The 24,958-nt window shown below is 37.4% G+C and overlaps 1 protein-coding gene across 2 annotated transcripts in view; it reads right to left on the bottom strand.

The window, feature by feature from the left end:
- Positions 1–24,958, bottom strand: part of LOC137045021 (collagen alpha-1(XIX) chain) — a 305,351-nt gene that overhangs the window by 44,635 nt on the left and 235,758 nt on the right. For both annotated transcript variants that reach the window (XM_067421446.1, XM_067421447.1), the window contains exons 31-41: positions 24,828–24,881; positions 24,618–24,659; positions 15,819–15,923; positions 12,521–12,574; positions 11,705–11,758; positions 10,875–10,928; positions 10,678–10,731; positions 9,711–9,755; positions 5,203–5,253; positions 5,046–5,093; positions 579–605 (exon numbers count right to left, since the gene is read on the bottom strand). In XM_067421446.1, coding sequence (XP_067277547.1) covers positions 579–605; positions 5,046–5,093; positions 5,203–5,253; positions 9,711–9,755; positions 10,678–10,731; positions 10,875–10,928; positions 11,705–11,758; positions 12,521–12,574; positions 15,819–15,923; positions 24,618–24,659; positions 24,828–24,881 — 588 coding nt within the window. The remainder of the gene's footprint in view (positions 1–578; positions 606–5,045; positions 5,094–5,202; positions 5,254–9,710; positions 9,756–10,677; positions 10,732–10,874; positions 10,929–11,704; positions 11,759–12,520; positions 12,575–15,818; positions 15,924–24,617; positions 24,660–24,827; positions 24,882–24,958) is intronic.

Genomic DNA, 24,958 nt, shown 5'->3' with positions numbered 1-24,958 from the left:
GTGGACTGCCATGTACAACAGAGCGCAGACCTACGTGGGACCAGAAAGAGGATCGACTGGAGACAGATTGGTGCAATTCCAGCACAGTGCCGGAGACTGCTGGGAACATTTATTCAAATGTCAAATTAGCATGGCGCTGAAAAATCGCTTTGCAAAAAAAGAAACAAAAAAAAAAGAATCGAAATTGCACCCGGGAGAACAGGAAGCGCCAGCTTTCGGGCTGTTGGAGCTGTACTGTCGCTATTGTAGAGGCCCGTCGCTGACGAGCATGTGCTTTTGTTGGGGGGGGGGGGGGGGGGGGGTGGTGCATGTACCGCGTTCACAACATCCCCCAAAGGCAAAGGAATATGCGGCGACAATTTGATTTAGGCGGCATTCCTGATCACTCCTATTGTTGTTGAGAATGCTGTGTGACTAAACTGTTGTGCTCGGCTGCTCTCGGGCTACTTCTGAGCCAGGAGCTGTGATTAATGGAGACCAGCCAGAACGCAAGTGCTGGCCAGACCTGCTTCTCTCAATCCGGTGGCATAGAAGGGAAGAGGACCATTTATTACAAATCACAGTGAAGCAACACTCACCATCTTTCCGTCGTCTCCTTTGGGCCCCTGGAAAAGAAAAGCACAGAATTAGCCCATGAAACTGGCCTTATTTCTATTGTGCGCTATCAATTAATCCAATCTGTGTAATTAGCTGGATGGCATGTGCTTAGGTTTGCTGTCATGCACCAACAAAATCAAACAAAAGACCCACAAGGGAATTATGTTGACAGAAATCTGTTCCAAAACCTAGGGAGCTAGCCCATCGAACAAAGGTTAAGCATGATTCTGAATTTAAGAATCAAAGCTTTTTACGAGTGTGAACTTAAACTGAACTAGCAACGTGTCATAGGATGTTTCACTGGCATGACAGGAAGTAGAATTTAGTGGGTTGTCATTTAAATTAAATAGTCACACATGAAAGGAATCTTAGGAAGTTTGACTAAAACAAATAATTATATATAATTTTGGTAAAACTTTATTTTAAGGTTCAGTTATTAACTAATAACTAGTTGCTTATTAGCATGAATATTACTAGGATATTGGCTGTTTATTAGTCCTTATAAAGCACATATTAATGTCTTATTCTGAATTATCTTATTCTACATCCCTTAATCCTACCCAATACCTAAACTTAAATGCTACAAAAACTACCTTACCAACTATTAATAAGCAGAAAATTAGGAGTTTATTGAGGCAAAAGTGTAGCCTAGAAATCTAGACACACCCTAGCGGTAGAAAATCAAATCTGCCGCTAGTGTAGCCTAGCAACTCTCAATACCCTTCTGAGCTGTAAAAACCAAACTCTGGTCGGGCCAATCACATTGTGTATAGAGTCGGTGGGCAGGGCTTAACATAATGAAAGCCGAGTTGCGCTTGCGTGCTTCTAGAAAACACAGAAGCTGGCGAACGGCGGTCTTTGAATCAGCTTTGACCACGACTCTGGAAGACTTGGAGTTAAGCTTTTCTCTGAGAAAAGAACGGCACTGAAGTCATTCTTAAAAATGGAAGATGTGTTCGGAGTTTTGCCGACCGGATACGGCGAAAGTTTAATCTGTCAACAAGCTCTGTTTCACCTTCGTTGCTCTGGTTGGTTGTAGCACTGGTAGCTCTATCCAATCACGTGCAGAGGGAGTTTGAAAGACAACCGTTTATCCCGCCCCTCGGATTGAGCCCTGTCTATGGTGAGTTTCCAGAACAAACATCTTGATGTGGGTCTGGCTTGTCAGGCTAGCAAAAGTCGTAGTTAATAGTGAATGTGTTCCCCATACTAAAGTGTTGCCAGATTTTTTTTTGCTAAATATGACAATTTACTGTACAATACATTTTTAACTACACAATTATTTAAAAAAAAAATAAGTTACCTGGTTGCCTTAAAATGTTGAGTTCATTTAAATAAAAAATTTGAGTTAATACAATGAGCATTTTTGAGAATCGACAACCTTTATTGAAATATATATTTTTTTATTATTATTTTTTGTAAGTGTGTGTGTTTTATTTGTGACAACGCATTGAAACTTGCCAAATTGTGATATTATCATGATTTATCACATTTTTATGTGGTTAAGATACAATAATATTTTGAGTTTCTATTTATTAAACCAATTTCCTGCATTGTTTCAACTTAAATTTTTATTTCAATAAACTCAACATTTAAATTTTTTATTTAAGTTAAACCAACATATACAACATATATATATTTATTTACAGTATAACAGATTAGAAATATTTCTAATCAAAACAAAATAGCCACCACACCACAAAATGCCCACAACAATCAGATAAATAAGATAAATATTTGACATGATTTGAATGAAAGTTTCTTTCTTACGAATTATAATGAAGATAAAGCATTCTGGGATCTGCTTCAAGGTCTTCATGATCATTTGTAGTATTTCTTTGTTTAGAATCCAGTATTCCTGTAATTCTATTGTCTTTTATGAGTTTAATAAAGAACTCTGTCTCATCTTCTGTACAAACATAACGCATCATCTTTAAAGAATGACTGTCTTTTACGCATGACCTGTAAATGTGGAAAAATGTTTCCATTGCAGTTTTGCGAAAACCTTTATCGAACTGCCTGAAAAACCACCTCATGCAAGTGTGTAAAAACTTTTTTGCGATATATGTGAGAAGGGTAATGTAAACGCGGGTACTGAGAGCAACGGTACCGGAGAACAAGTAAAGCCTTCTCAATCTCCAGACGTTTGAAAACATTTTTAAACCTGAAAAACGAAAAGCACGGAATTGTCAGACATCCATTTAGCACATGTTCATAGAGGAAAACTACTGAAAAATAGCACTGGTTGTTCTCTCGATAATGTCTGCTTGCTTTTTTGACTGAGAAAATTCTTACTTCAGATGATTCAGTGAGAGAGAGAGTGCAGTCCAAACCAAGTGGATTGAGGTAGTTTTGACATAATTTATGCGTCATAACATAATTTATGCGTCAAAATGTGTGGTTCAGTTACACAGTTTAACTTCTTGAACCTAATGCTGTTAAATTGAATATACAATTTTTTTCTCTTACACATCCACATAAACAACAAATTGTACGTCACTATAGCAACAGTAGACCCCCGTTAATTTACATAAAGGGTTACTTCAGTGATTTAGCATTAAGCTTTTTGTATTTAAACAAGGTCATTAATAGTAGAAATGTATATATGAAAATATGCGGAAATAGCTCCTTCTACTGGCTGTAGTCTTCAGCCTCTGGCCAAAAAATCCTCAGATGACGCAAAATGACAATAGTCATTGGAGGATTTTTTGCAGAAATAAAATACATAAATCTCTTGTCTCAGGGGGATATGGGGGTGGGGGGAATGGGGGGGCGGTATGATCATTCAAATATACTCCCGAGTTTCTACTGATACAAAGGCATATGCTAAATCGCTAAAGTAACCCTTTATATTATAAATTATTAAGTTTAAAATATGGATTTTTTTTAATGAACTTTAAACAGCTTGGAAGAGCCAGGATGTATTAATATAACTCTGATTATGTTCATCAGAAAGAAGAACCTCATATACACCTAGGATGGCTTGAAGGTGAGTAAATCATGGGCTAATTTTGTGGCTGTTAGAACACATTCGAGCAGAGGAGCGTTAACACTATACGAAAGCAATCCAGACAAATGCATTTTCGACTACCTCTGGAAGTGGTCGAAAGTGGACATGCTCAAAATGTTTTAGATCCTGTTTACACCTGTATTTAGCATAATCCAATTGTAATCGATCAGGTAACTCAAATTAATATTTAAAAGTCATCCTCAATGAAATTTTGAATGGTGCACAATCCTATCCAGCAATTTAAGCCATCGAAAGAGCACTGGTTTTGTGATATGCGTGGGTGACTGTTTATGTCTATGTGGATTGTTCCGAATCATTCACTTATCAGATTCCATGATGCTTAGGATGCTGCCTCAGAAGGTACAATCCCCAGTATGTAGTCAGTAGATGGCAAAAAGGCATGCTAGGTTGTGGAACAGAGCCCAGACAGAGCAGCATTAGACATAAAATACAAACACTAATGCGAACTGAGGCACATTGAGCCACTTTTTGAGATGACAGCCAAGAATGGCTCCAATTTACCTCATTTCCCCCATAAAACATGATTGAATATTACATTTGAAAGCTAATTTTACTCTTTAGCACCCCAGTGAGATAATGCATCATGACTCTGCATGCTGACATAACCCTGTCACATCATTCTTTCTCCCAAGCACAAGCCTCTTGATTGTTCAAATGAAGTTTAAGTGAGCTTTGTCTCAGTGCGGCTCTCTCGCTGCAGCACGTCAACAGGAGTCACGTTCCACTTAGAACCGGTTCAGCTGAGGATAAACCCGGAACAAAACACCCCGGGGGACTTGTAAGCAGCTTCTTGTGTCTATCACAGTGAGAAAGGAGATTGGAGAGTGTCCTCTTTCAGACCTGCTGATAAGGGTTTAGCATTTTTCAGAGTTCTGGGCGGTCTGGTAAAGATGGCCCAGAAGGGAATACACTCTTGTTCTTCATGGAAAGGAAGGACACATTACATACAGAGCAGATAAGTGTGTGTGTCGCTGCGTTGATAAGCTAATCGGATGATTCCGCTAGGGCAGAAAAGCTCCGTTATATATATATATATATATATATATATATATATTTTTTTTTTCCCCTGTTAAAGTGCTGCATTTAAATTACCCCTTCTTTACAAGCAGCTACACTGTTGACTATGTGTGACTATGTGTTGTTCTGCCCTTCTCCCTTTGGGCTATATGTCATTGTCTGAATTTCAGATTTGTGTCTGTGTGGCCGTGATCCGTCCTTCAAATCATGCTGTGTAAAACTCTTGAAAACAGAGGCAGACAGCAGCTAAACCGAATACAGATTCACAAATCAATGTAGCTTCTTTATGTATTGTCATTTAAAGTTCATTAGAAGTGCAACAACTGACTCCCTGCGGTGGGTTAACTTCAAAACAGCTATTTATTTTACGCGGGGCATAATTTAATAAAATACTACGTACCGGGGGCCCAGGTGGTCCGGGTTGGCCTCCGGTATTAGCCGCTCCATTCTGAAAAAGGCACACAAAAAAACAACAGTTTATCAAAAATGAACAATATGACAAATAATTACATACTTAAATACCGTGACTGTGTTTTAGTATCAGGTGAATGTTTTACCTGAAGCTTATAGAGACTGCTCATCCCATTGCCCTCTGCAAATGGAGCACCCTGAACAGAAAGGTTTACAAGGATTGTAGCGTCTTGCTAAGTGGTTAATTAAGTTAAACAAAAATGTATAAAATAAAAACATCAGTTAATATGATATTCTTGTCTCTAGATGTGTCATGGGTATCTCCCAGTCAATGAGATTTTTCTCACATTTTATCATTCGTGATGCAATTAGAAAGGAAGGTAACGCTTTAGTTTAGGATCCAATTCTCACTAATAACAACTATTAATTATATGCTTATTAGCATGCATATTACTAGGATATTGGCTGTTTATTAGTACTTATAAAACACATATTAATGCCTTATTCTGCATGACCATATTCTACATCCCTTAAAGGGTTAGTTCACCAAAAAATGAAATTGACTCATCCTAATGTCGTTTTACACCCGTAAGACCTCCGTTCATCTTTAGAACACAGTGTGTATGGAAGTGAATGCACACTATACTGTCCATGTCCAGAAAGGGAATTAAAAAATCATCAAAGTAGTCCATCTGTGACATCAGTTAGTTCATTAGAATCTCTTGAAGCATCGAAAATACATTTTGGTCCAAAAATAACAAAATCTACGACTTTATTCAGCATTATCTTCTCTTCCACATTTGTTTTCAAACCTCAAATAAAGATTCAAACGGTTATGAATCAGCGGATTGATTCATGATTCGGATCGCGTGTCAAACTGCTGAAATCATGTGACATTGGCGATCTGAATCATGAATCAATCCGCTGATTCATAACCGTTTGAATCTTTATTTGAGGTTTGAAAACAAATGCAGAAGAGAAGACAATGCTGAATAAAGTCATAGTTTTTGTTATTTTTGGACCGAAATGTATTTTCGATGCTTCAAGAGATTCTAACTCACTAACTAACTGATGTCTCATATGGACTACTTTGATGATGTTTGTATTCCCTTTCTGGACATGGACAGCATAGTGTGTATACACTTGGATACGTTCTCGGACTAAATATAAAATATCTTAAACTGTGTTCTGAAGATGAACGGAGGTCTTACAGGTGTGGAACGACATTAGGGTGAGTCATTAATGACATCAATTTCATTTTTGGGTGAACTAACCCTTTAATCCTACCCAATATCTAAACTTAACTACCTTACTAACTATTAATAAACAGTAATTGGATTATTGAAGCAAATTCATAGATAAAGTTAAAAATTCTGTCATTAATTTATTACCCTTATGTTGTTCAACAAACGTAATACCTTTGTTTGTCTTCGAAACACAAATTAAAATATTTTTTGTTGAAATCCAATGGCTTAGAAAGTTCTCCATTGGTACCAATGTAGGTTCCTCTCTCAAAAAAAAGGCACTAAAGACGTTACAAAGCCCATCTCACTGCAGTGGCTCTATATTAATTTTATGAAGTGATGAGAATTAGCCTAGAAATCTAGACGCACCCTAGCGGCAGCAAATTTAATCTGCCCGCAAGTGTCGTCTAGGAACTCTCAATACCCTTCTGAGCTGTATTCGCCTAACTCTTGCCGGACCAATCACATCGTGTATAGAGTCGGCGGGCGGGGCCATAATGACAACGGCGGAGTTGCGTTTGCGTGCTTCTGGTAAACACAGAAACTGGAGAACGGCGGCGGTCTTTCGAATCAGCTTTGACCGCGATTCTGGAAGACTTGGAGTTAAGCTTTTCTCTGAGAAAAGAACAAAGAACAGCACTGAAGTCATTCTTAAAAACGGAAGATGTGTGCCGACCGGATACGGCGAATGTTTAATCTATCAACAACCTCTGTTTCACCTTCGTTGCTCTGGTTGGTGTAGCGCTATCCTATCGCATGCAGAGGGAGTTTGAAAGACAACCGTTTATCCCGCCCCTCGCATTGAGCCCTATCTATGGTGAGTTTCCAGACCAAACATCTTGATGTGGGTCTGGCTTGTCAGGCTAGATGAGAATAGTTTTGTGTGCAAAAAAACCCCTAAATAATGACTTATAGAGTGATAGCCGATTTCAAAACACTGCTTACCAACTCTTTAGAGTGTTATGAATCAGCGTATCGAATTGATACGTGGTCCGAACCGCTGATTTGATTCACTGATTCATAATTGTCTGAAGCTTCAGTAATAACAAGTCACTATGTAGGTTTTTCTCACGCACAAAAACTATTCTCGTCGCTTCATAAAATTATTGTAGAGCCACTGTAGTGAGATGGGCTTTTTAATGACATCTTTAGTGCCTTTTATGGGTCTTGAGGGAAGAAATGACATTGGCATCAGTGGTGGCCTTTCTGAGCCGTCATATTTCAACAAAGATATCTTAATTTGTGTCCCGAAGATGAACCGAGGTCTTATGGGTCTGGAACGGCATTAGGGAAAGTAATCAATGACAGAATTTTCATTTTTGGGTGAACTAACCTTTTAATAGTTCATTAATAGTGATTTGAATCTAAAGTTGTCCTTTTTGTATTTCTTGGGCCAAGAAATGGGTTTTAATCAGGGTTTGACATGAACATTTCCCAAAGTTACTAGCCACTCAGTATTTTGCCTAGCCATAATTTTGACATAAGTCCTATGGAGAAAAACTGCCATTCAGATATATTATCTCACAATTTGTATATATACAGCAAGTATATTAGGCTGCTGTCACTAAGACCTGACGTACTGATCCATTATACTCTTACACGTGTTTTCTTTTACAACTGTTTACATAACTAACTGTGTTTACGTGAATATTTGCATTAACCAGCATATTGATATCATTTAGTTTGTATTTGACTGTTCAAACGCAATAAGCAGAGGAAAAATACCTTAATTTATTACTGAGAGGCAGCTTTTTGGGAGAAAATCAAGCTCTGTAACACCAACAATATTCATTCAGAGCAAATGAAAGGAGTGAGTGAGAGGAGGTGGGATTGTGTGTAACTCGCTGTTGGGGAGATCACGAAACGCAAGAGAAAACACAACTAGTGTATCTATCCTGTGGAAATTGAGTGTTGGAAGCATTTCAGATATTTCAGTATCAAGAAAACAGTATTTTTGACAACAATACATTGCACTTAGTTTATTATTTCAGGTGACTTTTAAAAAGACTACAATTGAGAAATGTATCGCCTATACTATACTATATATATATATATATATATATATATATATATATATATATATATATATATATATATATATATATATATATATATATATATATATATATAAAATTAGGAGCGACTGCGTTACACACCACTGCTGAAATACACCGTCAAATGCGGGTTGATTTCAGCAGGGTGTTAATGTCAAGCTGTGGCCGGATTGTTCAATTGATGTGGTTATGAAATTATGGCTTATGTAATGTGTCAGTTAGAGCATTGCATACAGTGTGAACTCTGTTGTAGTAAATATCAATTGTTAATTTAATTATGCATGTTTGAAACGAGTTGGAGTGCTGAAAAAATAGATTTTACAGCTTTATGTTCACTGACATGACAGCTAAATTATTACGTGGACTGCTGAACACAATATTTAGGTCCTGGTCCATTTAACTCTTAACCTTGACATATGAAAAAAAAATGTCGTTATTGAAGCTTTTTAAACATAAATTATAAAAAGTTTACATGTTTACATTTTGTATCATATTTTATACATCAGGTTTTTTATGGCCAATATAGTATAATATTGAGTTCACCCTTGAGGAGTGGAAAAACAACACCTCAATTTTATTCCGAGGACTGACTAAAATAAATAAATAAACCGAGCAAACGAACAAATGCAAGCAATTTGGTGAAGATTTTATTTAAATTACCAAAAAAGGAGAATGAAATTCAGTAATTTATGAATGTTAAATCAAGTAAACCTAAGATGCTTCAGTCCACTAAGTGTTCATCTTGAAATATAACTAACAATATAAAAGTTATTACTAACATAAAAGTTATCCTTACGTTTACTTTATTAAAAAAATCATAAAATATTTCATAGCAAAAATACATACCGCAACCTGAAGACAGACATTTTTAGAATTATAATAAAATACCTTGTGTACTTTGTTTCAGCAAAGTTTTTATCATGTTGATAATTTAGGCCTTTGAATGAAATATGATAGAGTATGCTTTATAATGTTAAACGTGTTAAATTCAGTTGTGAATACTTTCAGATCACAATTGCAAATACAAATTTACCCAAAAAAGTTTCCCTGATATTATATATAATTTATAGCTGAAGTGTGCAATTGTTTTTCATTCTAATATGCAGAGACACCTATAAGTAAACCATGCAGGCTGATAAATAAAACAAATCGAGTAATTGAGTAAAAATACAGACAAAGTAAAATATTTATCTGGCTGTGACAAATGACAGCCAAGTAGAAGTGTTATGGAAAACAGTTGGAATTCATTAATTTTGCAATTCCTAGTGATGATGAACATGCACACTTTAAACTTCCACACCGTTAAATTTGAAATTCAAGTCATCCTAAACACTTGCAATGAACACCAGAACTTACAGGAGGTCCAGGAGGTCCGGGTCTGCCTTGTGGTCCTTCACTGCCCTGGAATAAAAACACATTCCTTTTCTTAACATGCGTAACAAACTCTGCCTCTCCAAACACGGTATGTGATTGCATTGAGAGTCAGGGCCAACACTGTGCTGCAGTGTTAGCAAATGGTGTGAATAATAACATGATTCAGATAGAGCCTTTGGAAGTTTTGAGGATAGACTCGATGCCCCTTAGCTTTTATTGGGTTGGCTCTCAGTGGAGTCGACCAGCTGATGAAAACGATGAAAAATGCCTCTATTCCTTTTCTAGTGCATATCTGCACACTGCAGGGCACCACACAAGCTCGTTGAACACATCGAGCGCAATGTTCACTATCTCCCGCTAACCGTTTGTGAGAGTATTACTCCAGCCATTTATCAGACGGTGTGTGTGACTCATACTGATGCAGATGGGTCAAAGAATTATAATGGAGGGGAAAGTGAAAAACAGAAAAAGATGCGCATCACACTGTGTCTTTATCCCACTCTGAAATACAATATAATTTCAGAATATTTAAACAAAGCTTTTAAAATTATACACAAAATATTAAATAATAATAAACATAATTTTATTTTGGTTAGGTCTTTCATTCATTTTTCAAATGTACACATAAATTAGCAATTTTAAAATGACATAAAGGCAACATAAACTGATCAATTTGCACAATATTTTAGTTCTTCTGATGCCACATAATAATTTTGCTAAAGAAACGGTCCACATTTTAGTTTGTTATTGATTTTTCTTTAAACCTCAGCCCTTAAATCTTCTATTCGCGTATTCACTTGACTGTCTCCATTCCTTTTTATTCTATATTGTAGTGTGAATGCTATGTGGTTCACACAAAGAAGATGGTTTGGAAAAATGGAATTGGAATAAGGTCCTTAATATTATATTAAAATATTAAGAAAACAATATATAACTTGATTATGTTTACCCGTTCTCCCTTCGGTCCTGAGGGTCCAACAGGTCCTGGTCTGCCAAGTAGTCCCTGGATGCAGAGCAATATGCAAAATTATAATTTTGATTAGAAATGATGCTGGGAAGAAAAAGATTGTCAAGTAACTAAACTAAGCCCATACAGAAACCACTATGCCATAATAACATTTCGTTTTTTTGTTGAGAGCTCCTCACCGGTGCACCTATTCGGCCTGTAGATCCAGGCAATCCTGGCACACCCGGGGTCCCCTGGGAACAGAAAATTTCAGAGCACAGCTCATATCTAAACTAAAAAAATAAGTGATAATAATTTTAATTGTATGATAATGCATTATCTAACCCTGGACCAATCAACAGTGAGCTTGAGGCTAGACTTCAACAACAATAAAATAAAAATAAATGTGCTGAAAATAAATTCTACATTTTTTATTTTTTATTTTTTTAAAATGAAAATCCATTGTTCCAACTGTCTTAGACTAGCAAAATACATTTCCATATAATGTTAATATCGCTACAAATGAAAATGGATAAAAAAGAGATTAATTTAAATTATTTTGTTAGCTGTCTTGCAATATTTTTTGAAAACCCACAGAAAAAAAACAATAACAACAAAGAAATATTTGGATACTTTATTAAAAAGTAAATTCTAAGCAACTATACAAAGTTATTCTGTTTATTCTTTCTTCCTATATAACCGTGACATGTTTGATTATATGTACGCTTGCTTGTAAAATATGCTTGGTTTTCAAAAAAGATTTTATATTATAAATTATATATAAAAGGTTATCACAATAAAAATTATTGGACATAAACAGATTATATAATAGTCAGAAGTTATTTAAATACTTAAAATGGCAATGCGATAATAAAATTATATTAGTTTGACAAGGGAAATAAAGTGACTGGTCTAGCTGTATATGGCGCATCAGACAGCTCCACTAACTGTAACAGGATCGATTTAGCTATGTCGCATTGCACCAAGCTGCACATGTACAGTGTAAAACAGTGTTTTTCTGATAACTCACCTCATCACCCTTATCCCCCATTGGACCAGGAAAACCTCTCTCACCCTTCACTCCCTATATGATGACAAGACAGATAAACAACGGTTGAGACAGGAAGTACACACTTTTGATTTCGTTTTTCTCTAAAGAATGCTCTCATACATTATTAATGCTTATCCTCTGGCCTCAATTCTTGCCTGTCACTGAATGTTTCACATTCAGGCACTGTTCTGTACTGTATATAAACTATTTTTCTGCTTTAATTGTTGCACCATTTATAAAATATTTACCTCACAACACCTTGATGTACTTGATGTGACTGCACTTGCAAAAAGAATTACAGCTAAAGGGAAACCTGTGGATATTGATGCCAACTTCTGTCATGAACCTCTAGATGGCACAGGCTAACTCAATTTGGTGGCGATCACATTGTTATCTACATAGGGCAGCTGACTGGTTGCTTTTGCATCAGTGGCCAATGAGCTGTGGCTAAACATTCAAATACTGTTAGTGTTGCTGTTAGCAGTCTTTCAGAAACCCCCCTCCTTCCCCAGCTCCACCTGTATAGATCTGCTACAGTGGTTATTTCGTGTATGTTACATGTGCAGCAGCGGCAGCATGTCTTACATGCTCAAAGTCTGTATTGGCAGTAGCAAATCTGTGTACTTGCTCTGCAGCAGCAGCGAAGCAAACCTATTCCGCTAAAGCCAAATACATTAACACTGCCATATCCATTACAAGGCCAGTCTCTCCGAGAGTTGTCATGACAGAACTATGGCTAATGTGTCTACCGATCACATGATTCTTTTCTCTAATCTGTGATTTAGGGTGGCTTACCTTCGGACCCTCTTTTCCAGGATTACCAGCTGGGCCCCGCAGACCCTGATCCCCCTGTCAAAGCCAACATAGAACATAAGAAGCCAGATCCACAGGACTTCCACAGGAATTTGCAGTGGCCCAGGAAATGATTTGAATATCACTTGAAGGGATAGTTCACCCAAAAATGAAAATGACCCCATGATTTACTTACCATCAAGCCATCCTAGGTGTGTATGATGACATTCTTCTTTCAGATGAATATAATCAGAGATATATTAAAAAATGTTGTGGCTCTTCCAAGCTTTGTAAAGGCAGTGAATGGAGGATGAGAATTTGAAGACCAAGGGTTAACAAAGGCCTTCTGAAGTGAAGCAGTTAGTTTGTGTAAGAAAAATATCCAAATGTAAAACTTTATAAACTAAAATAACTAGATTCCGACAGACGATGTACGCATCAAGTTACGGTGAAAGAGTAAAACAAGATTTGTTTTAAAGAGAAATGTCAGAGGATTCGATATAAGAGAAGAGGAGATTGAGTTTTATGGCCAGCCCTATTTGTTTGAACTGCAAGATTATTATGGATGCACTTTTTGGGGGGCATTGTACATTACCACTGTTACCACAATTATTGTACAGCCACTGTAGTGAGATGGACTTTGTAGCGACGTCTTTAGTGCCTTTAATGGGTCTTGTGAGTGGGTCAGTGGAAATGTACTGAATGTCAAGCCATCAGCTTTCACCAAAAATATCTTCATTTGTGTTCTGAAGATGAAGGTGTTACGGGTGTCCAACGACATGAGGGTGAGTAATTAATGAAATCATTTTCATTTTTGGGTGAACTATTCACTGCCATTATGAAGCTTGGAAGGCATCTTTTTAAATATCTCCTATGAATTGAGTAAGTCCTATTGGAAGTGAGTAAGTCATGGGGTTTATGATTTACTTGAAACTTTCCTTTTTTGGATGAACTATCCCTTTAAGGCTGGAATACACTGCAATACTTTATGATGTCCTGAAGAAAATTGGCTATCATACATTAAAGGGTTAGTTCACCCAAAAACGAAAATTATTTAATTAATTACTCACCCTCATGTCCTTGGACCTGCTGTAAGACCTTCGTTTATATTCGGAACACAAATGAATATATTTTTGTTGAAAGTTGATGGCTGAGAAAGGCTTCAGAGAGGCCTCCATTGGCATTTAGTACATTCCCACTGACTCACTCTCAAGGCCCATAAAAGGCACTAAAGACTTTGTTACTACAGTGGCTTGACAATAATTTTACAATGCGACGAAAATAGTTATTGTGCGCACAAAAATCAAAATAACGTTTTAATCCACCAAATTATTGACGTGAACTTGACGCATGCGCGAGAATATGACGCAGCTCCGCCATTCGAATCATAGCAAATACATGACCCAGAATAGGAGGAGCGGTGCTATCGTGTGAGTTCCAGGTGACTTTACGTCAGAGACCTACACGGAAGACAAAAGGCTTGTTTGAGATGCGCCTTGCCTCCCCTGAAATAAAGGCGAGACAGCTGGCGGCTGCAGTGAGGGGAGGAGTGAAAAAAGTTCAGGCAAGCCGGACAGTTCTCTCTTCTCGTAGTGGATCAGAAACCTGCGAGATCAGTTGCGGATATCGCGGTATTCACACTCTTGCGCTCTGTTGCTGATAAACTGGATGTAATTTAAGTTCTGTCTCTTTTATATGAAAATAAATATTATGAACAAGACACCCAAAGTTTTTGTTATTTATTTCCTTTCAAAAGGCCTGTTTATCAAGCATTTTTACTTTAATTACACACATTTTTATATAGTTTTATTATTATGACAACAATCACATAACCAACAGAAAGATCGCACTTTCCGAGAGTTTCAGAATATGCACACATAATTTATACACATAAAAACATGATATCAGAGTTTTAAAATCAAATATTTAAAAAAACAACCTTACATTACAGTTGTTTAAACCAATAAGCATTAAGCTGTGTCGTCAGCAAGTCGTTTCCCATCGTGCTTTTGCTCCGCGCAGTCGGTGGAGAGCAACTGCGCTCGACTGCAGAATCCGACACGTCCGCCTTTCGCTCGCGAGAGATTTTTGACATACGTCAGCATGACGTCAGAGCAAAGCGGACCGCCCTCGGACACATTTCTAACCGGCATGCAACTCGCGCTGATCACCGGCAGATTTTGCTCATCTCAAACAAGCCTAATATCTTTGCGGATAAAGTCATTATTTAGATTTTTTTGCGCACAAAAACTATTCTCGTCGCTTCGTAAAATTATTGTACAGCCACTGTAGTGAGATGGACTTTGTAGCGACGTCTTTAGTGCCTTTAATGGGTCTTGTGAGTGGGTCAGTGGAAATATACTGAATGTCAAGCCATCAGCTTTCACCAAAAATATCTTCATTTGTGTTCTGAAGATGAAGGTGTTACGGGTGTCCAACGACATGAGGGTGAGTAATTAATGAAATCATTTTCATTTTTGGGTGAACTAACCCTTTAAAATGACTGAGGACCTTACAGTACCAGACTTTCTAATAATTCCAAACACAACTAACTCACACATGACAGATTAAAACAGAAACAGGGCAAGTTCATTTGGATTCAGTTTTGGGTGGTTAGATGTGGTCAGTATGGACTCTACAGATACAACAAGAGTTAGAGGTGAGAAGTTTAGTCAGTTGTTTTATTTATGCTGAAGAGTCATATATTGTGTTCTGTAAATTGTATTGTTATAGTATTTGTATTGCATTTTATTGCAACACTAGAAGATGAAGGATAGCTTCGGTTTCAGTAGAAACACGTTATACGCTATGATATGTCTCAAGATATCAAGCATGTTTTGATATCCTCTGACTGGATGGAATCATAGTCGGTAGCCAAAAAAATAATTATCGTCACCTGACTACAAATTGGGGCAAAAATCTGAGCAAAAGTTGTGAGGTGTATAGCAGCCTTTAGGCCACACTTAACGTACAAATGTCGTCACATTAAATAACAGGATTCATTTTAAACAGAACAAGCTCCTATTGCAAGTAAAACATTTCAAGTTCTTCTAATTTTACAAGCATTTTACGCGGATTTGCAGATTTGATATTTAAAACAATAACATGCATACATTTTTAAGAGTGACTTGTTATACTACTTGGGGTTGGAGTAAGTTTTAACATCTAAAATGGCTGGTGCATTTGTGTCTACAATGGTGCCATTTATAAACAAATCATTTATTGTATCAGCCAGAAAAGATGACAGCAGGTGGAGGGGCAGAATATGAATTAGTGAGGAGGAAATTGCAGCCATTTTTACCTTTTCTCCATCCATTCCTGGGACACCTGGAGCTCCAGAGGAACCTTTTTCTCCTTTCTGCCCTGGTAATCCTGGTACTCTGGTCTGACACACACTGCAGGCGTTCTGGCAACATGCCACACACACACACACACACACACACACACACACACACACACACACACACACAGACACAGACACAGACACACACAGACACACACACACACACACACACACACACACACACACACACACACACACACACACACACACACACACACACACACACACACACACACACACACACACACACACACACACACACACAAAGTAAGGTGCAGCAATCCAACTTTTTTCTCCTTTAATCTCTTTCTCCTTCTGTTCAGATGAGCTCCAGAAGCAACACATTTTAGAAATTAAGCTTTTTCTTAGTTATTTACACACATTTAGAAACGATCCACAATACACAAATGCATGTGATTAAATGCAGATAAGACATTTATTTCTTGTGCTTTTTTTGCATGTCAAAGTACATTTTAGCAGGTAAAATTAATTTGAAACTTATCCAGATTTTAAAAGGGTTTCAATCAATCTCATGTCAATCTTTAGTACCTATAGAGTAGTATTGCATCCTTCATATCTCCGACAAGTCTTTAGTTTTATTATATTTATAAAAGAAATATAGGCTGTACCGAGTCTTTCCGGAAAAAGCAGAGCGCCTGGAGGCGTATCGTGTGGGCGGAGCTTAAGAATGACGAGCGCGCACAAAGCGGTGACGTCCTAAAGCATGGAGAAGAAAACGCTACCCTAAATAAACCATGGCTTATGATGGCTATCAATCGGATTCAACTAATACAGATATGATCCAGTATCAGATCCGGTGGCTGAAATAAATTGAACAGGAGAAACAACAACAGCAGGATGTCCGTCTCTGTGGTAAGTTACTGTATTAAGTGGCCTGTCAACATTTGTGTGTGTTTACTCGCAGTTTATGATGACATGATTTGGTTTATGGTCTATTGTATGCGACTAGACCTTAGCAGTAGCAAGCAAAACGGTTTTGCACATCAGATAGTGTATAAAAAAAACAATGGAGTAACGTTAGCGCATTTGAATGAAGAAGCGAACTTTGTAAGAACGTCCCCTAGCCTAGCTTTATGTTTGGGTGGTTTTACAATAAACAAACTGACACCTATATTGGTCAGCTAAACAAATGTATTTAAACACACACCATACATCGCATGCTCCATTGATAAATTAACTAACGTTATACACGATCGTGTTGTTCACTGATGTTTACTTACGCGACGATAGCCAACATAGACATTTGAAGCAGTTTTACTCACCGCCTGCTTCCAAAGCAGGGCCGTGAACCTTTATCGCTGGGACCGTTCCGTCAAAAACACACTTCTTGTTGATTTGGTGAAGTCCTGTGACAGCAGAGACCGTGGAGATCCACTATTGCGACAAGACCGAAGCGTGATGTGACGCTTCTTGTCATTTCTGCTTTCAAATCGGTTCAAATGCAGCGCTGCCTTCCCGGAATGCTGTGTGGGCGTGTTAAAGTCGTTTGATGTCACCAATAGGAATAAAGTGGAGCGTGGCGCGACATAAGTGTTGCACGGACGAGTGAATCTACACCTTGAGAGCTGTGTTTATGGGCGTGCATTTGCTCTTTCGCCTCAGTGACGCGGGCGCGCCCCCTACCGGGAGAAGAGCCCGTACGGCCCATACAAGTACCTTCCGCTCTATCGACGTCAAGCCAACCCATACTCGAAAAAAAACTCTCCGAAACTTGTGAGAAACCGGAAGGAGTATTTTTGACACAGAAATACTCCATCAAACGTCCAACATTAGTTTTTGAAACTTTGTCTATGTTTAGGATGGGAATCTAAGTCTTTAACAGTGTAAAAAGCTCAATATGCATGAAACAGCATTTCACCCCCCCTTTAACAAAATGTGAAAAACTCAGTTTCAGTCAATCTCATGTGAATATTGAGTACCTATAGAGTAGAATTACATCCTTCAAATCTTCGAAAAAGTCTTTAGTTTTATTATATTTATAAAAGAAAGATAGGCTGTACCGAGCCTATCAGGAAAAAACAGAGCGGCTGAGAAGCAGCAACGACAACTACAGCAGGACGTCTCAATGGTATGTACTGTAACTGTATTTTCTTAGCGGTTTGTCATGCTCTCAAGTTTTACAACTTTGTATGTGTTTACTCGTGGTTTATGAGGACATTATATCTGGACTATTATATGCATTTTAATGTTAGCAGTCTGTTTTGTTAGCAGTCTGACTTATTTACACTGTTAAAGAGTTGGATTCTCAGGCTAAGCATGGCCAAAAAAGTATTTTTGTGCTAATTATACTTTTTTCTTTTCTTTTTTTTAGTATGACTTCATAAAGAGTGGAATTCTTTGTATGGGCACTGCTCCCTGATGAGCGTGTGTGCACATCAACAAGCTTTTTTTGGGTTACAGAAGCCGTCGGCAGGTTTGTCATTTTGTTTTTAGATCACAAAATCAACAAAGTCACTAAAGAAGTGTGTTTTTGGTTGTGAGGGAAACATAAGCTTCCAAATAACCCAGCATTAAGGAAACAGTGGATGCAGTTTGTCTTTCCAGAACAGCAACGAAGTTCTGCAAGTGTGCAGGATGTGAGTGAAACTGTATGAAATGTCTGTTTTGTTAACATTCAGTAAGTGCATATAAGCAAAAACACACTTCTTTAGTGGCTGTTGATTTTGTGACAACAGTGATGGTTCATTGGTGGTGGTTTGAGGAGATTCCCCCCTTCAATGTAAAGAGCTTTGAGTGCCTTGAAAATCTCTATATAAATCGAACAAATTATTATTATTAAGTATATAATGTAAAAAACACGAACGTGTAGTGAATCGAAAGTTACCCAGGGATAATGGCATGATGTATTGTGTGTGTGTGTGTGTGTGTGTGTGTGTGTGTGTGTGTGTGTGTGTGTGTGTGTGTGTGTGTGTGTGTGTGTGTGTGTGTGTGTGTTCTTGACTCTTAAGCCCCACCCACTGCACACCTCCATGAGGTAGGCTGTTGTCGGAAAAAAACAAAAAACAACAACAACAACAACAACAACAACAACAACAACGGTATGGCATATCTTTCTTTTATAAATATGATCAAACTAAAGACTCTGGAGATATGAAAGATGCAATACTACTCTATAGGTACTCAATTTTTTATCTTTGTATTTTACTTCAACACGGTTTGAAAATTCACCAATGATTCAACTTTTCCTTTCACGTGGAATGTGTCATGATAAGGCTTCCTTCACATTCCAATTCATAGCAGATATTCTGAGATATTATCTATTTTTACCTTTCTATCCATTTAATGTTTACTAAGGGACAACTACTGAAGTAAAACTTGTTTTCATTGTTTACCTCACTCTTCCTGTGGAAGTACACTAAACACACCTGGAGTCCTTATTTATGTTCATGAGCTCAACACACATTTATCTGGTTGTGTATACTGACCTTTATTGCATATCTGTGTAGGATTCATGCCTGCCCATCTGGCTACAGGCTTTTACCAGCTTTTAGAGGCTGAAGCTACACATACGGCAAAGCAATCTATCTTTGCACATTGCTAAAAAAGCTAAAGGTCAAACCCAAAGATACAAACAACTTAAAGGCAGAGAACTTGAGAAAAGGTATGCATTAGTGAAATACTTTTTTTTTCCCTCAAAGCTTTTTCCCCACAGATTTTAACCTTGTCAGCCTGATGCATTCAACTCAATACATTGGCCCAATGATACAGAGAGAAACAGGAAAAGCAAAAGTGAAGGTGCTTTCAAAAGCAGTTTTAAACGCGGAGGCTAAGTAAGCAACCTTTTTTCTCCTCTGCTCTTTAAAGAGTGTAACTGTATATCTGGGAAGCAGAATCAAAGGTTTGCCATAATGGGTCGCAGGGATTGCGCTGACATTTCACACTGATGCACTTTTCGCGCAGGGTACCAGCGTGTGTCTGAGGGTAGCAATTTACTAGTGCATTAGTCCGACCTGCTCAATAAGTGAAGGACAATTCAGGAAGTGCATTTATATTTGTGTTCTTTGTGCAAGACTGACAATTAGCACAAAAGCATGCGACCGATATAGAAGCAGAGGTTTTGCATTAGATGAGAAATGGGACATTTGTACACATTTTAAAATTCAAAAGATTTTAAAAGTGGAGAAAATGTAAAAAAACAAAACAAAAACTTAGCAGAGTGCTTTGACACTTTTAGATGTTGCTGTACAAATATGTACCAGAGCTTCATTAAATAAATAAGATTAATTCATTTAAAGGAAATTTACCATTTTTTTAAAAAAAGCAAGAACGTCAGAGTAGCATTTTTCCACGCAAAGGGAATGAGGAATTATAATGCTAAATGTAAAAAAATAAAATAAATAAATAAAATGAAATATAATAATTTATAATAAACTAAACTATACCTGTTCTATCTTCATATATTGTCTGACTCTGTAAACATCTCTACAGTTACCACACGAGCGATTTATATGCTGCGTCCCAATTCGCCTACTTATACTACGTCCTAAAAGTATGTACTATTTTTGTTTATGTGCACTGGAAGCTTCAGCACCAAAAAAAATTCCTTGTGTGTGAAAGCACACTTGGCAATAAAGCTCTTTCTGATTCTGATTCTGATTCTGATACTTTTGAGTGTGTAGCAGAAAAGTATGCAAGCTTCGGGACATACTACTTCGCCATCTTTAACGGACTCTGTCGCTTAGTTTACGTGCATCCCGTCACCGTTTATCTGCCCTGTCAATCATTGTCAGATTCGTCACAGTTCAAATCCTCCACATTCAGATTAAACTCCTACCGTATCGGAGAGAAATGTAGCCGCTCGTTGATCTGCCATTTGTGGGTCTTTGTGGGTCAGAGACTCCTCATGTGTTTGCAGTTTAAATATAATGACGCATTTAAAAGTTAATGGCCAAACGTGTCATTAAAAAAGTTCACAATGCTGCTGCAGGTGAAATATAATGTGGACAACACTGAATAAATATATTTTTGTCGGGTTAAATACTGATAGTTGATCACTCAAACCCCTTTACTTCTCTACTTAACCGTCAAACTCGCACACCCGTCATGTTTGTAGTTTTTTAACGCTTTTTATCCACGTTTGCAGTTCTAATCGAATCCTCGTCCAACTCGCAATGGGTTGTGGGCAATATCAGCCGTTAGAGTGCCCATCGATCCATACTGTGAATTCGGACCGGAAATAGTAAACCATCCGGGAATCTTTCGAATACTCTTTTCAACATACTACGATTTGGGACGTACTAATTCTATTTTCGAATACTATTTAGGATAGATAGTATGCGAATTGGGACGCAGGGATAGATTATCATGACAGAATATGCAAATCGAGGACTTGAAGATAGTTAAATGGATACTTCACCGCTTTTTCATATAAAACTGTTATTCCCTTGACTAAAACGAGTTGATACATCCCTCTCTCGTCTGAATGCGTGCACTTAATCGCTCTGACGCAGGGGCGTAGCCATCTTTGTAGAAGTGAGGGGGAGAGAAATTTCGTAATACCATTTTTTTTTTTTTTTTGGACCAATAATATTTATCGCATCTCTTGCTTTTAATTGGGCAAGATATCAAATACACTGCTGAACAATAACCACTAATTAATATCTATAATATTATTCTCCTATTTTTTGTGCCAATTTTATGATTGGTTTATATACTACAAACACTTGTGCATTAAGACTCCATAGATTTTATGCAATGTAAAAAAATATATATTCTAATGTAAACCATGCTGTTCTCTATGTGAAGATATAGTAAAGTGTAATTTATTCCTGTGATCAAAGCTGAATTTATCATCATTACTCCAGTCTTCAGTGTCACATGATCCTTTACTAATAATTCTAATATGAGGATCTGATGATCAAGAAACATTTATGATTATTATCAGTTGTGCTGCTCATAGTGCTGCTTAATTTTTGTGGAAACCGTCTAAACATTTGTGGTAAAATTAAAAAAGAGAGAAATTAATACTTTTGTTGATCAGACATGCATTAAATTGATCACAAGTGATATTTTGAATATTACAAAAGATAATCATTTATTTAATAAATGCAAATAAATGCTGTCCATTGAAATTTCTATTCATTAAAGAATCCTGAAAAATAACATGTAGGCTATCGTGGTTTCCACAACATTTTTAAGCAGCACAACTGTTTTCAAAACAGATAATAATCATAGATGTTTCTTGATTATAAAATCATCATATGAGAATGACTAGTGAAGGATCATGACACACTGAAGACTGGAGTAGAGTAATGATGATAAATTCAGCTTTGATAACAGAAATAAATTACTATATATTCACATAGGAAAAACACTGTTTTTAAGTTTTAACTATTTTTGATTACATAAATGCAGCCTTGGTGAGCAGAAGATACTAAACATTAAAAGCTGCATTATTCATATGATAGGCTACTTTATTGTCAATAAATAGCCTACATTGAGATGACTTGAAAAACACACATAAAGCATATATATTGTCGCAATCGTCTGTCGTCGTCACGTTTCATCACTCATAACAATTGTTTTCCTTCAGCTGCACCTCCAGCGTGACTGGATATTACCTCTACGAATCCACTTTTGGACTTTCTGTGAGAGAGCGCCCTCCTCATATTTAGATTAGAATAAAATGACAGGTCATGCATAGATAATTTTTTGTCTCTGAATTTAAATCTTGATGTATTCACATTGGTTTCTATGTAAATACACTTGCCCGTGACCTCAAGAAGCGCGCTATCAACCGAGATTAAAGAAAGCTGTTTTTAGCGCCGCTGTTAACTTGTCCGTCCCCGCGCAGGTAACGCTGGTTCGAATCCTGCTCGGAGCGGGTCAACTAGGATCAGTGAGACCCAGTAAAAGTGCGGGGGACAAAAATAAATTTTATTAAAAGTGAGGGGGACACGTCCCCTGCGTAATCTACGCCCATGCTCTGACGCGCGGTGATGATCTGATAGCATTTAGCTTAGCCCACTAAGCTCACTTCATTCACTATGGTACCAAACCGAGATCAAGTCAGAAGTGGCCAAACACCTCCACGTTTTCCCTTTTTAAATACAGTTACACAAATAGTTGAACCATCAAGTATGATGACATAAAATAAAATCTGGAGCTTTTCTAAACGGATTAAAAAGGAGAACTATAATGTATGGCGGAATAGCACTTCTGAGAGTACTTCGACTCGGCGCAGTAAAAAGTCCCGGCCGAAACATCTTCCCTCACATCTCCCCCTCCCCCATTGGCAGAAATGAGTTTTCCTATAGCTCAAACGGTAGAGCATGGCGCTAGCAATGTCAAGGTCATGGGTTCGGTTCCCAGGGAAGGCAAGAATTGACAAAATGTAAAAGTGTGTATCTTGAATGCAATGTAAGTTGCTTTGGATAAAAGCGTCTGCCAAATGCATAAATGTAAATGTAAGTGACGGTTTATGCGTTCATGTCCTCAAATAGTGACATGGCAGTGGCTAAAAAGACAGCGAGGGAGTGCGGCGCGCTTGTGTGTGTGTGTACCGTCATTCACACAGAGACGCAAAACATGCAAGAGCAATATGTAAATAGTATTTATTATTCACTGACAGTGACATTTATTCGGCTACAGTCTGGAGCCCTGCGCTTAGATAACTGACATGACGTGACTGAACGCAGCTGCGGGGACCGAATATAGGCTACATGTGAGTCGATGCTATACAGATAGGCTAGTCACATTTTTAAACTTTCAGTAGGCCTACTTATGACACCCCTACATAAAACCATGGTTAATTTCCGTAAGGGGATCATGGTTCCATGTAAATATTCACAAATTGTATTAATCTATCATCTCACATACCTAACATGAGTCAAACTGGAAATTTTAAACTACCCAATGGTGTTTGAAATGTGATCAAATAAACCAACAAAAATTACCCAACAGTCTCAACCCAGCATGTTGGGTTAAACATCAACCCAGCATTATTTACAGTGTTTCTTTGTGTATGAATCTAAACTTGAGATGAACTACATTACATTAGCTACTGTAAGTAGTTCAGTGTGTTGTTGCGGTTGGTGGTTTACTGCGTCAGTATTTTTGCAAATGGGCATTTATCTTGTCAGAGGTTTCTTCAGTCGCAAAGAGATGAATGCATGATGCCCAAACAGAAACATAAAGAGCATTGGAGGAGGAAGACAGATCAGAATGTACATATAGGCAAGAATTAAAGGGAGTGGGTTGAAAGAGTGTTTTTTTTTTTAAGCGCGGAATATACATGAATATAAAGAGTTTCAAAGACAGTAATACATCAGACAATTAAATAATTTATAAAACATGCTTGAACGTTATTCATAACAATTTCAGATAAAATTGGGCTTCATATCCCCCTGGCTATAGTCTGTCATTTGTGTTTTTTTACTCAAGTGTTATGTATAATAGGAAAGGCAATGCTTTTGAAATCGTTCAGTTTTATAGAGGAAAATAAGCTTTCTCTAGGTAACACAGGGTTAGATCTGTCTTAAGATCAACACAATCTGATTGAAGGGAACACAGTTTTAAATATATTTTTAAACACTTTAGTTTGAGGTGTCAGGTTTCAAAGTCTGCAAAAGTCTTGCTGATATGCATCTAAACGGAAACTTTTTTTGGGAGCATGAGGTCTAACTATAAATTCAGCATCTTTTATTTATTTTTTTTAGCTCTGCTCATACTTCTAATGTTCAACATCTAATAGACTGCTTTGGAAATAAGTGCACAGACAGTTGGATGGAAGAGTACCTTCAGTAATGTCCCCATGTCTCCCACAATGGGCAGTGCTGTCTGAAAGGGAAACATTATTTGGAATAGCATTAGATACAACATTAAAAAGTTAGATGCAACACAAACACACATATTCATTATATTCTCCATGAAGTAGCCATAATCAAAGAAAAAAAAGAAAGAAAAAAAGGAAGAAGAAAAAAACAGCTGCACAATAAAGTTACGAACCGGTTCTCCAGGAGGTCCAGGGGGTCCTGGTCTGCCTTGTGGGCCTGGAGGTCCCTTTCAAATTAAGTAAAAGATACATGTATATTTAAAGTATATTTTATGTATTTAGGATTTCTTCAAATACCATAATT

This window comes from Pseudorasbora parva, chromosome 17 (assembly GCF_024679245.1).
Source record: "Pseudorasbora parva isolate DD20220531a chromosome 17, ASM2467924v1, whole genome shotgun sequence".
Taxonomy (NCBI): Eukaryota; Metazoa; Chordata; class Actinopteri; order Cypriniformes; family Gobionidae; genus Pseudorasbora; species Pseudorasbora parva.
Note: the sequence above shows the minus strand (reverse complement) of the source record. Positions and strands in the feature narration are given on the sequence as shown.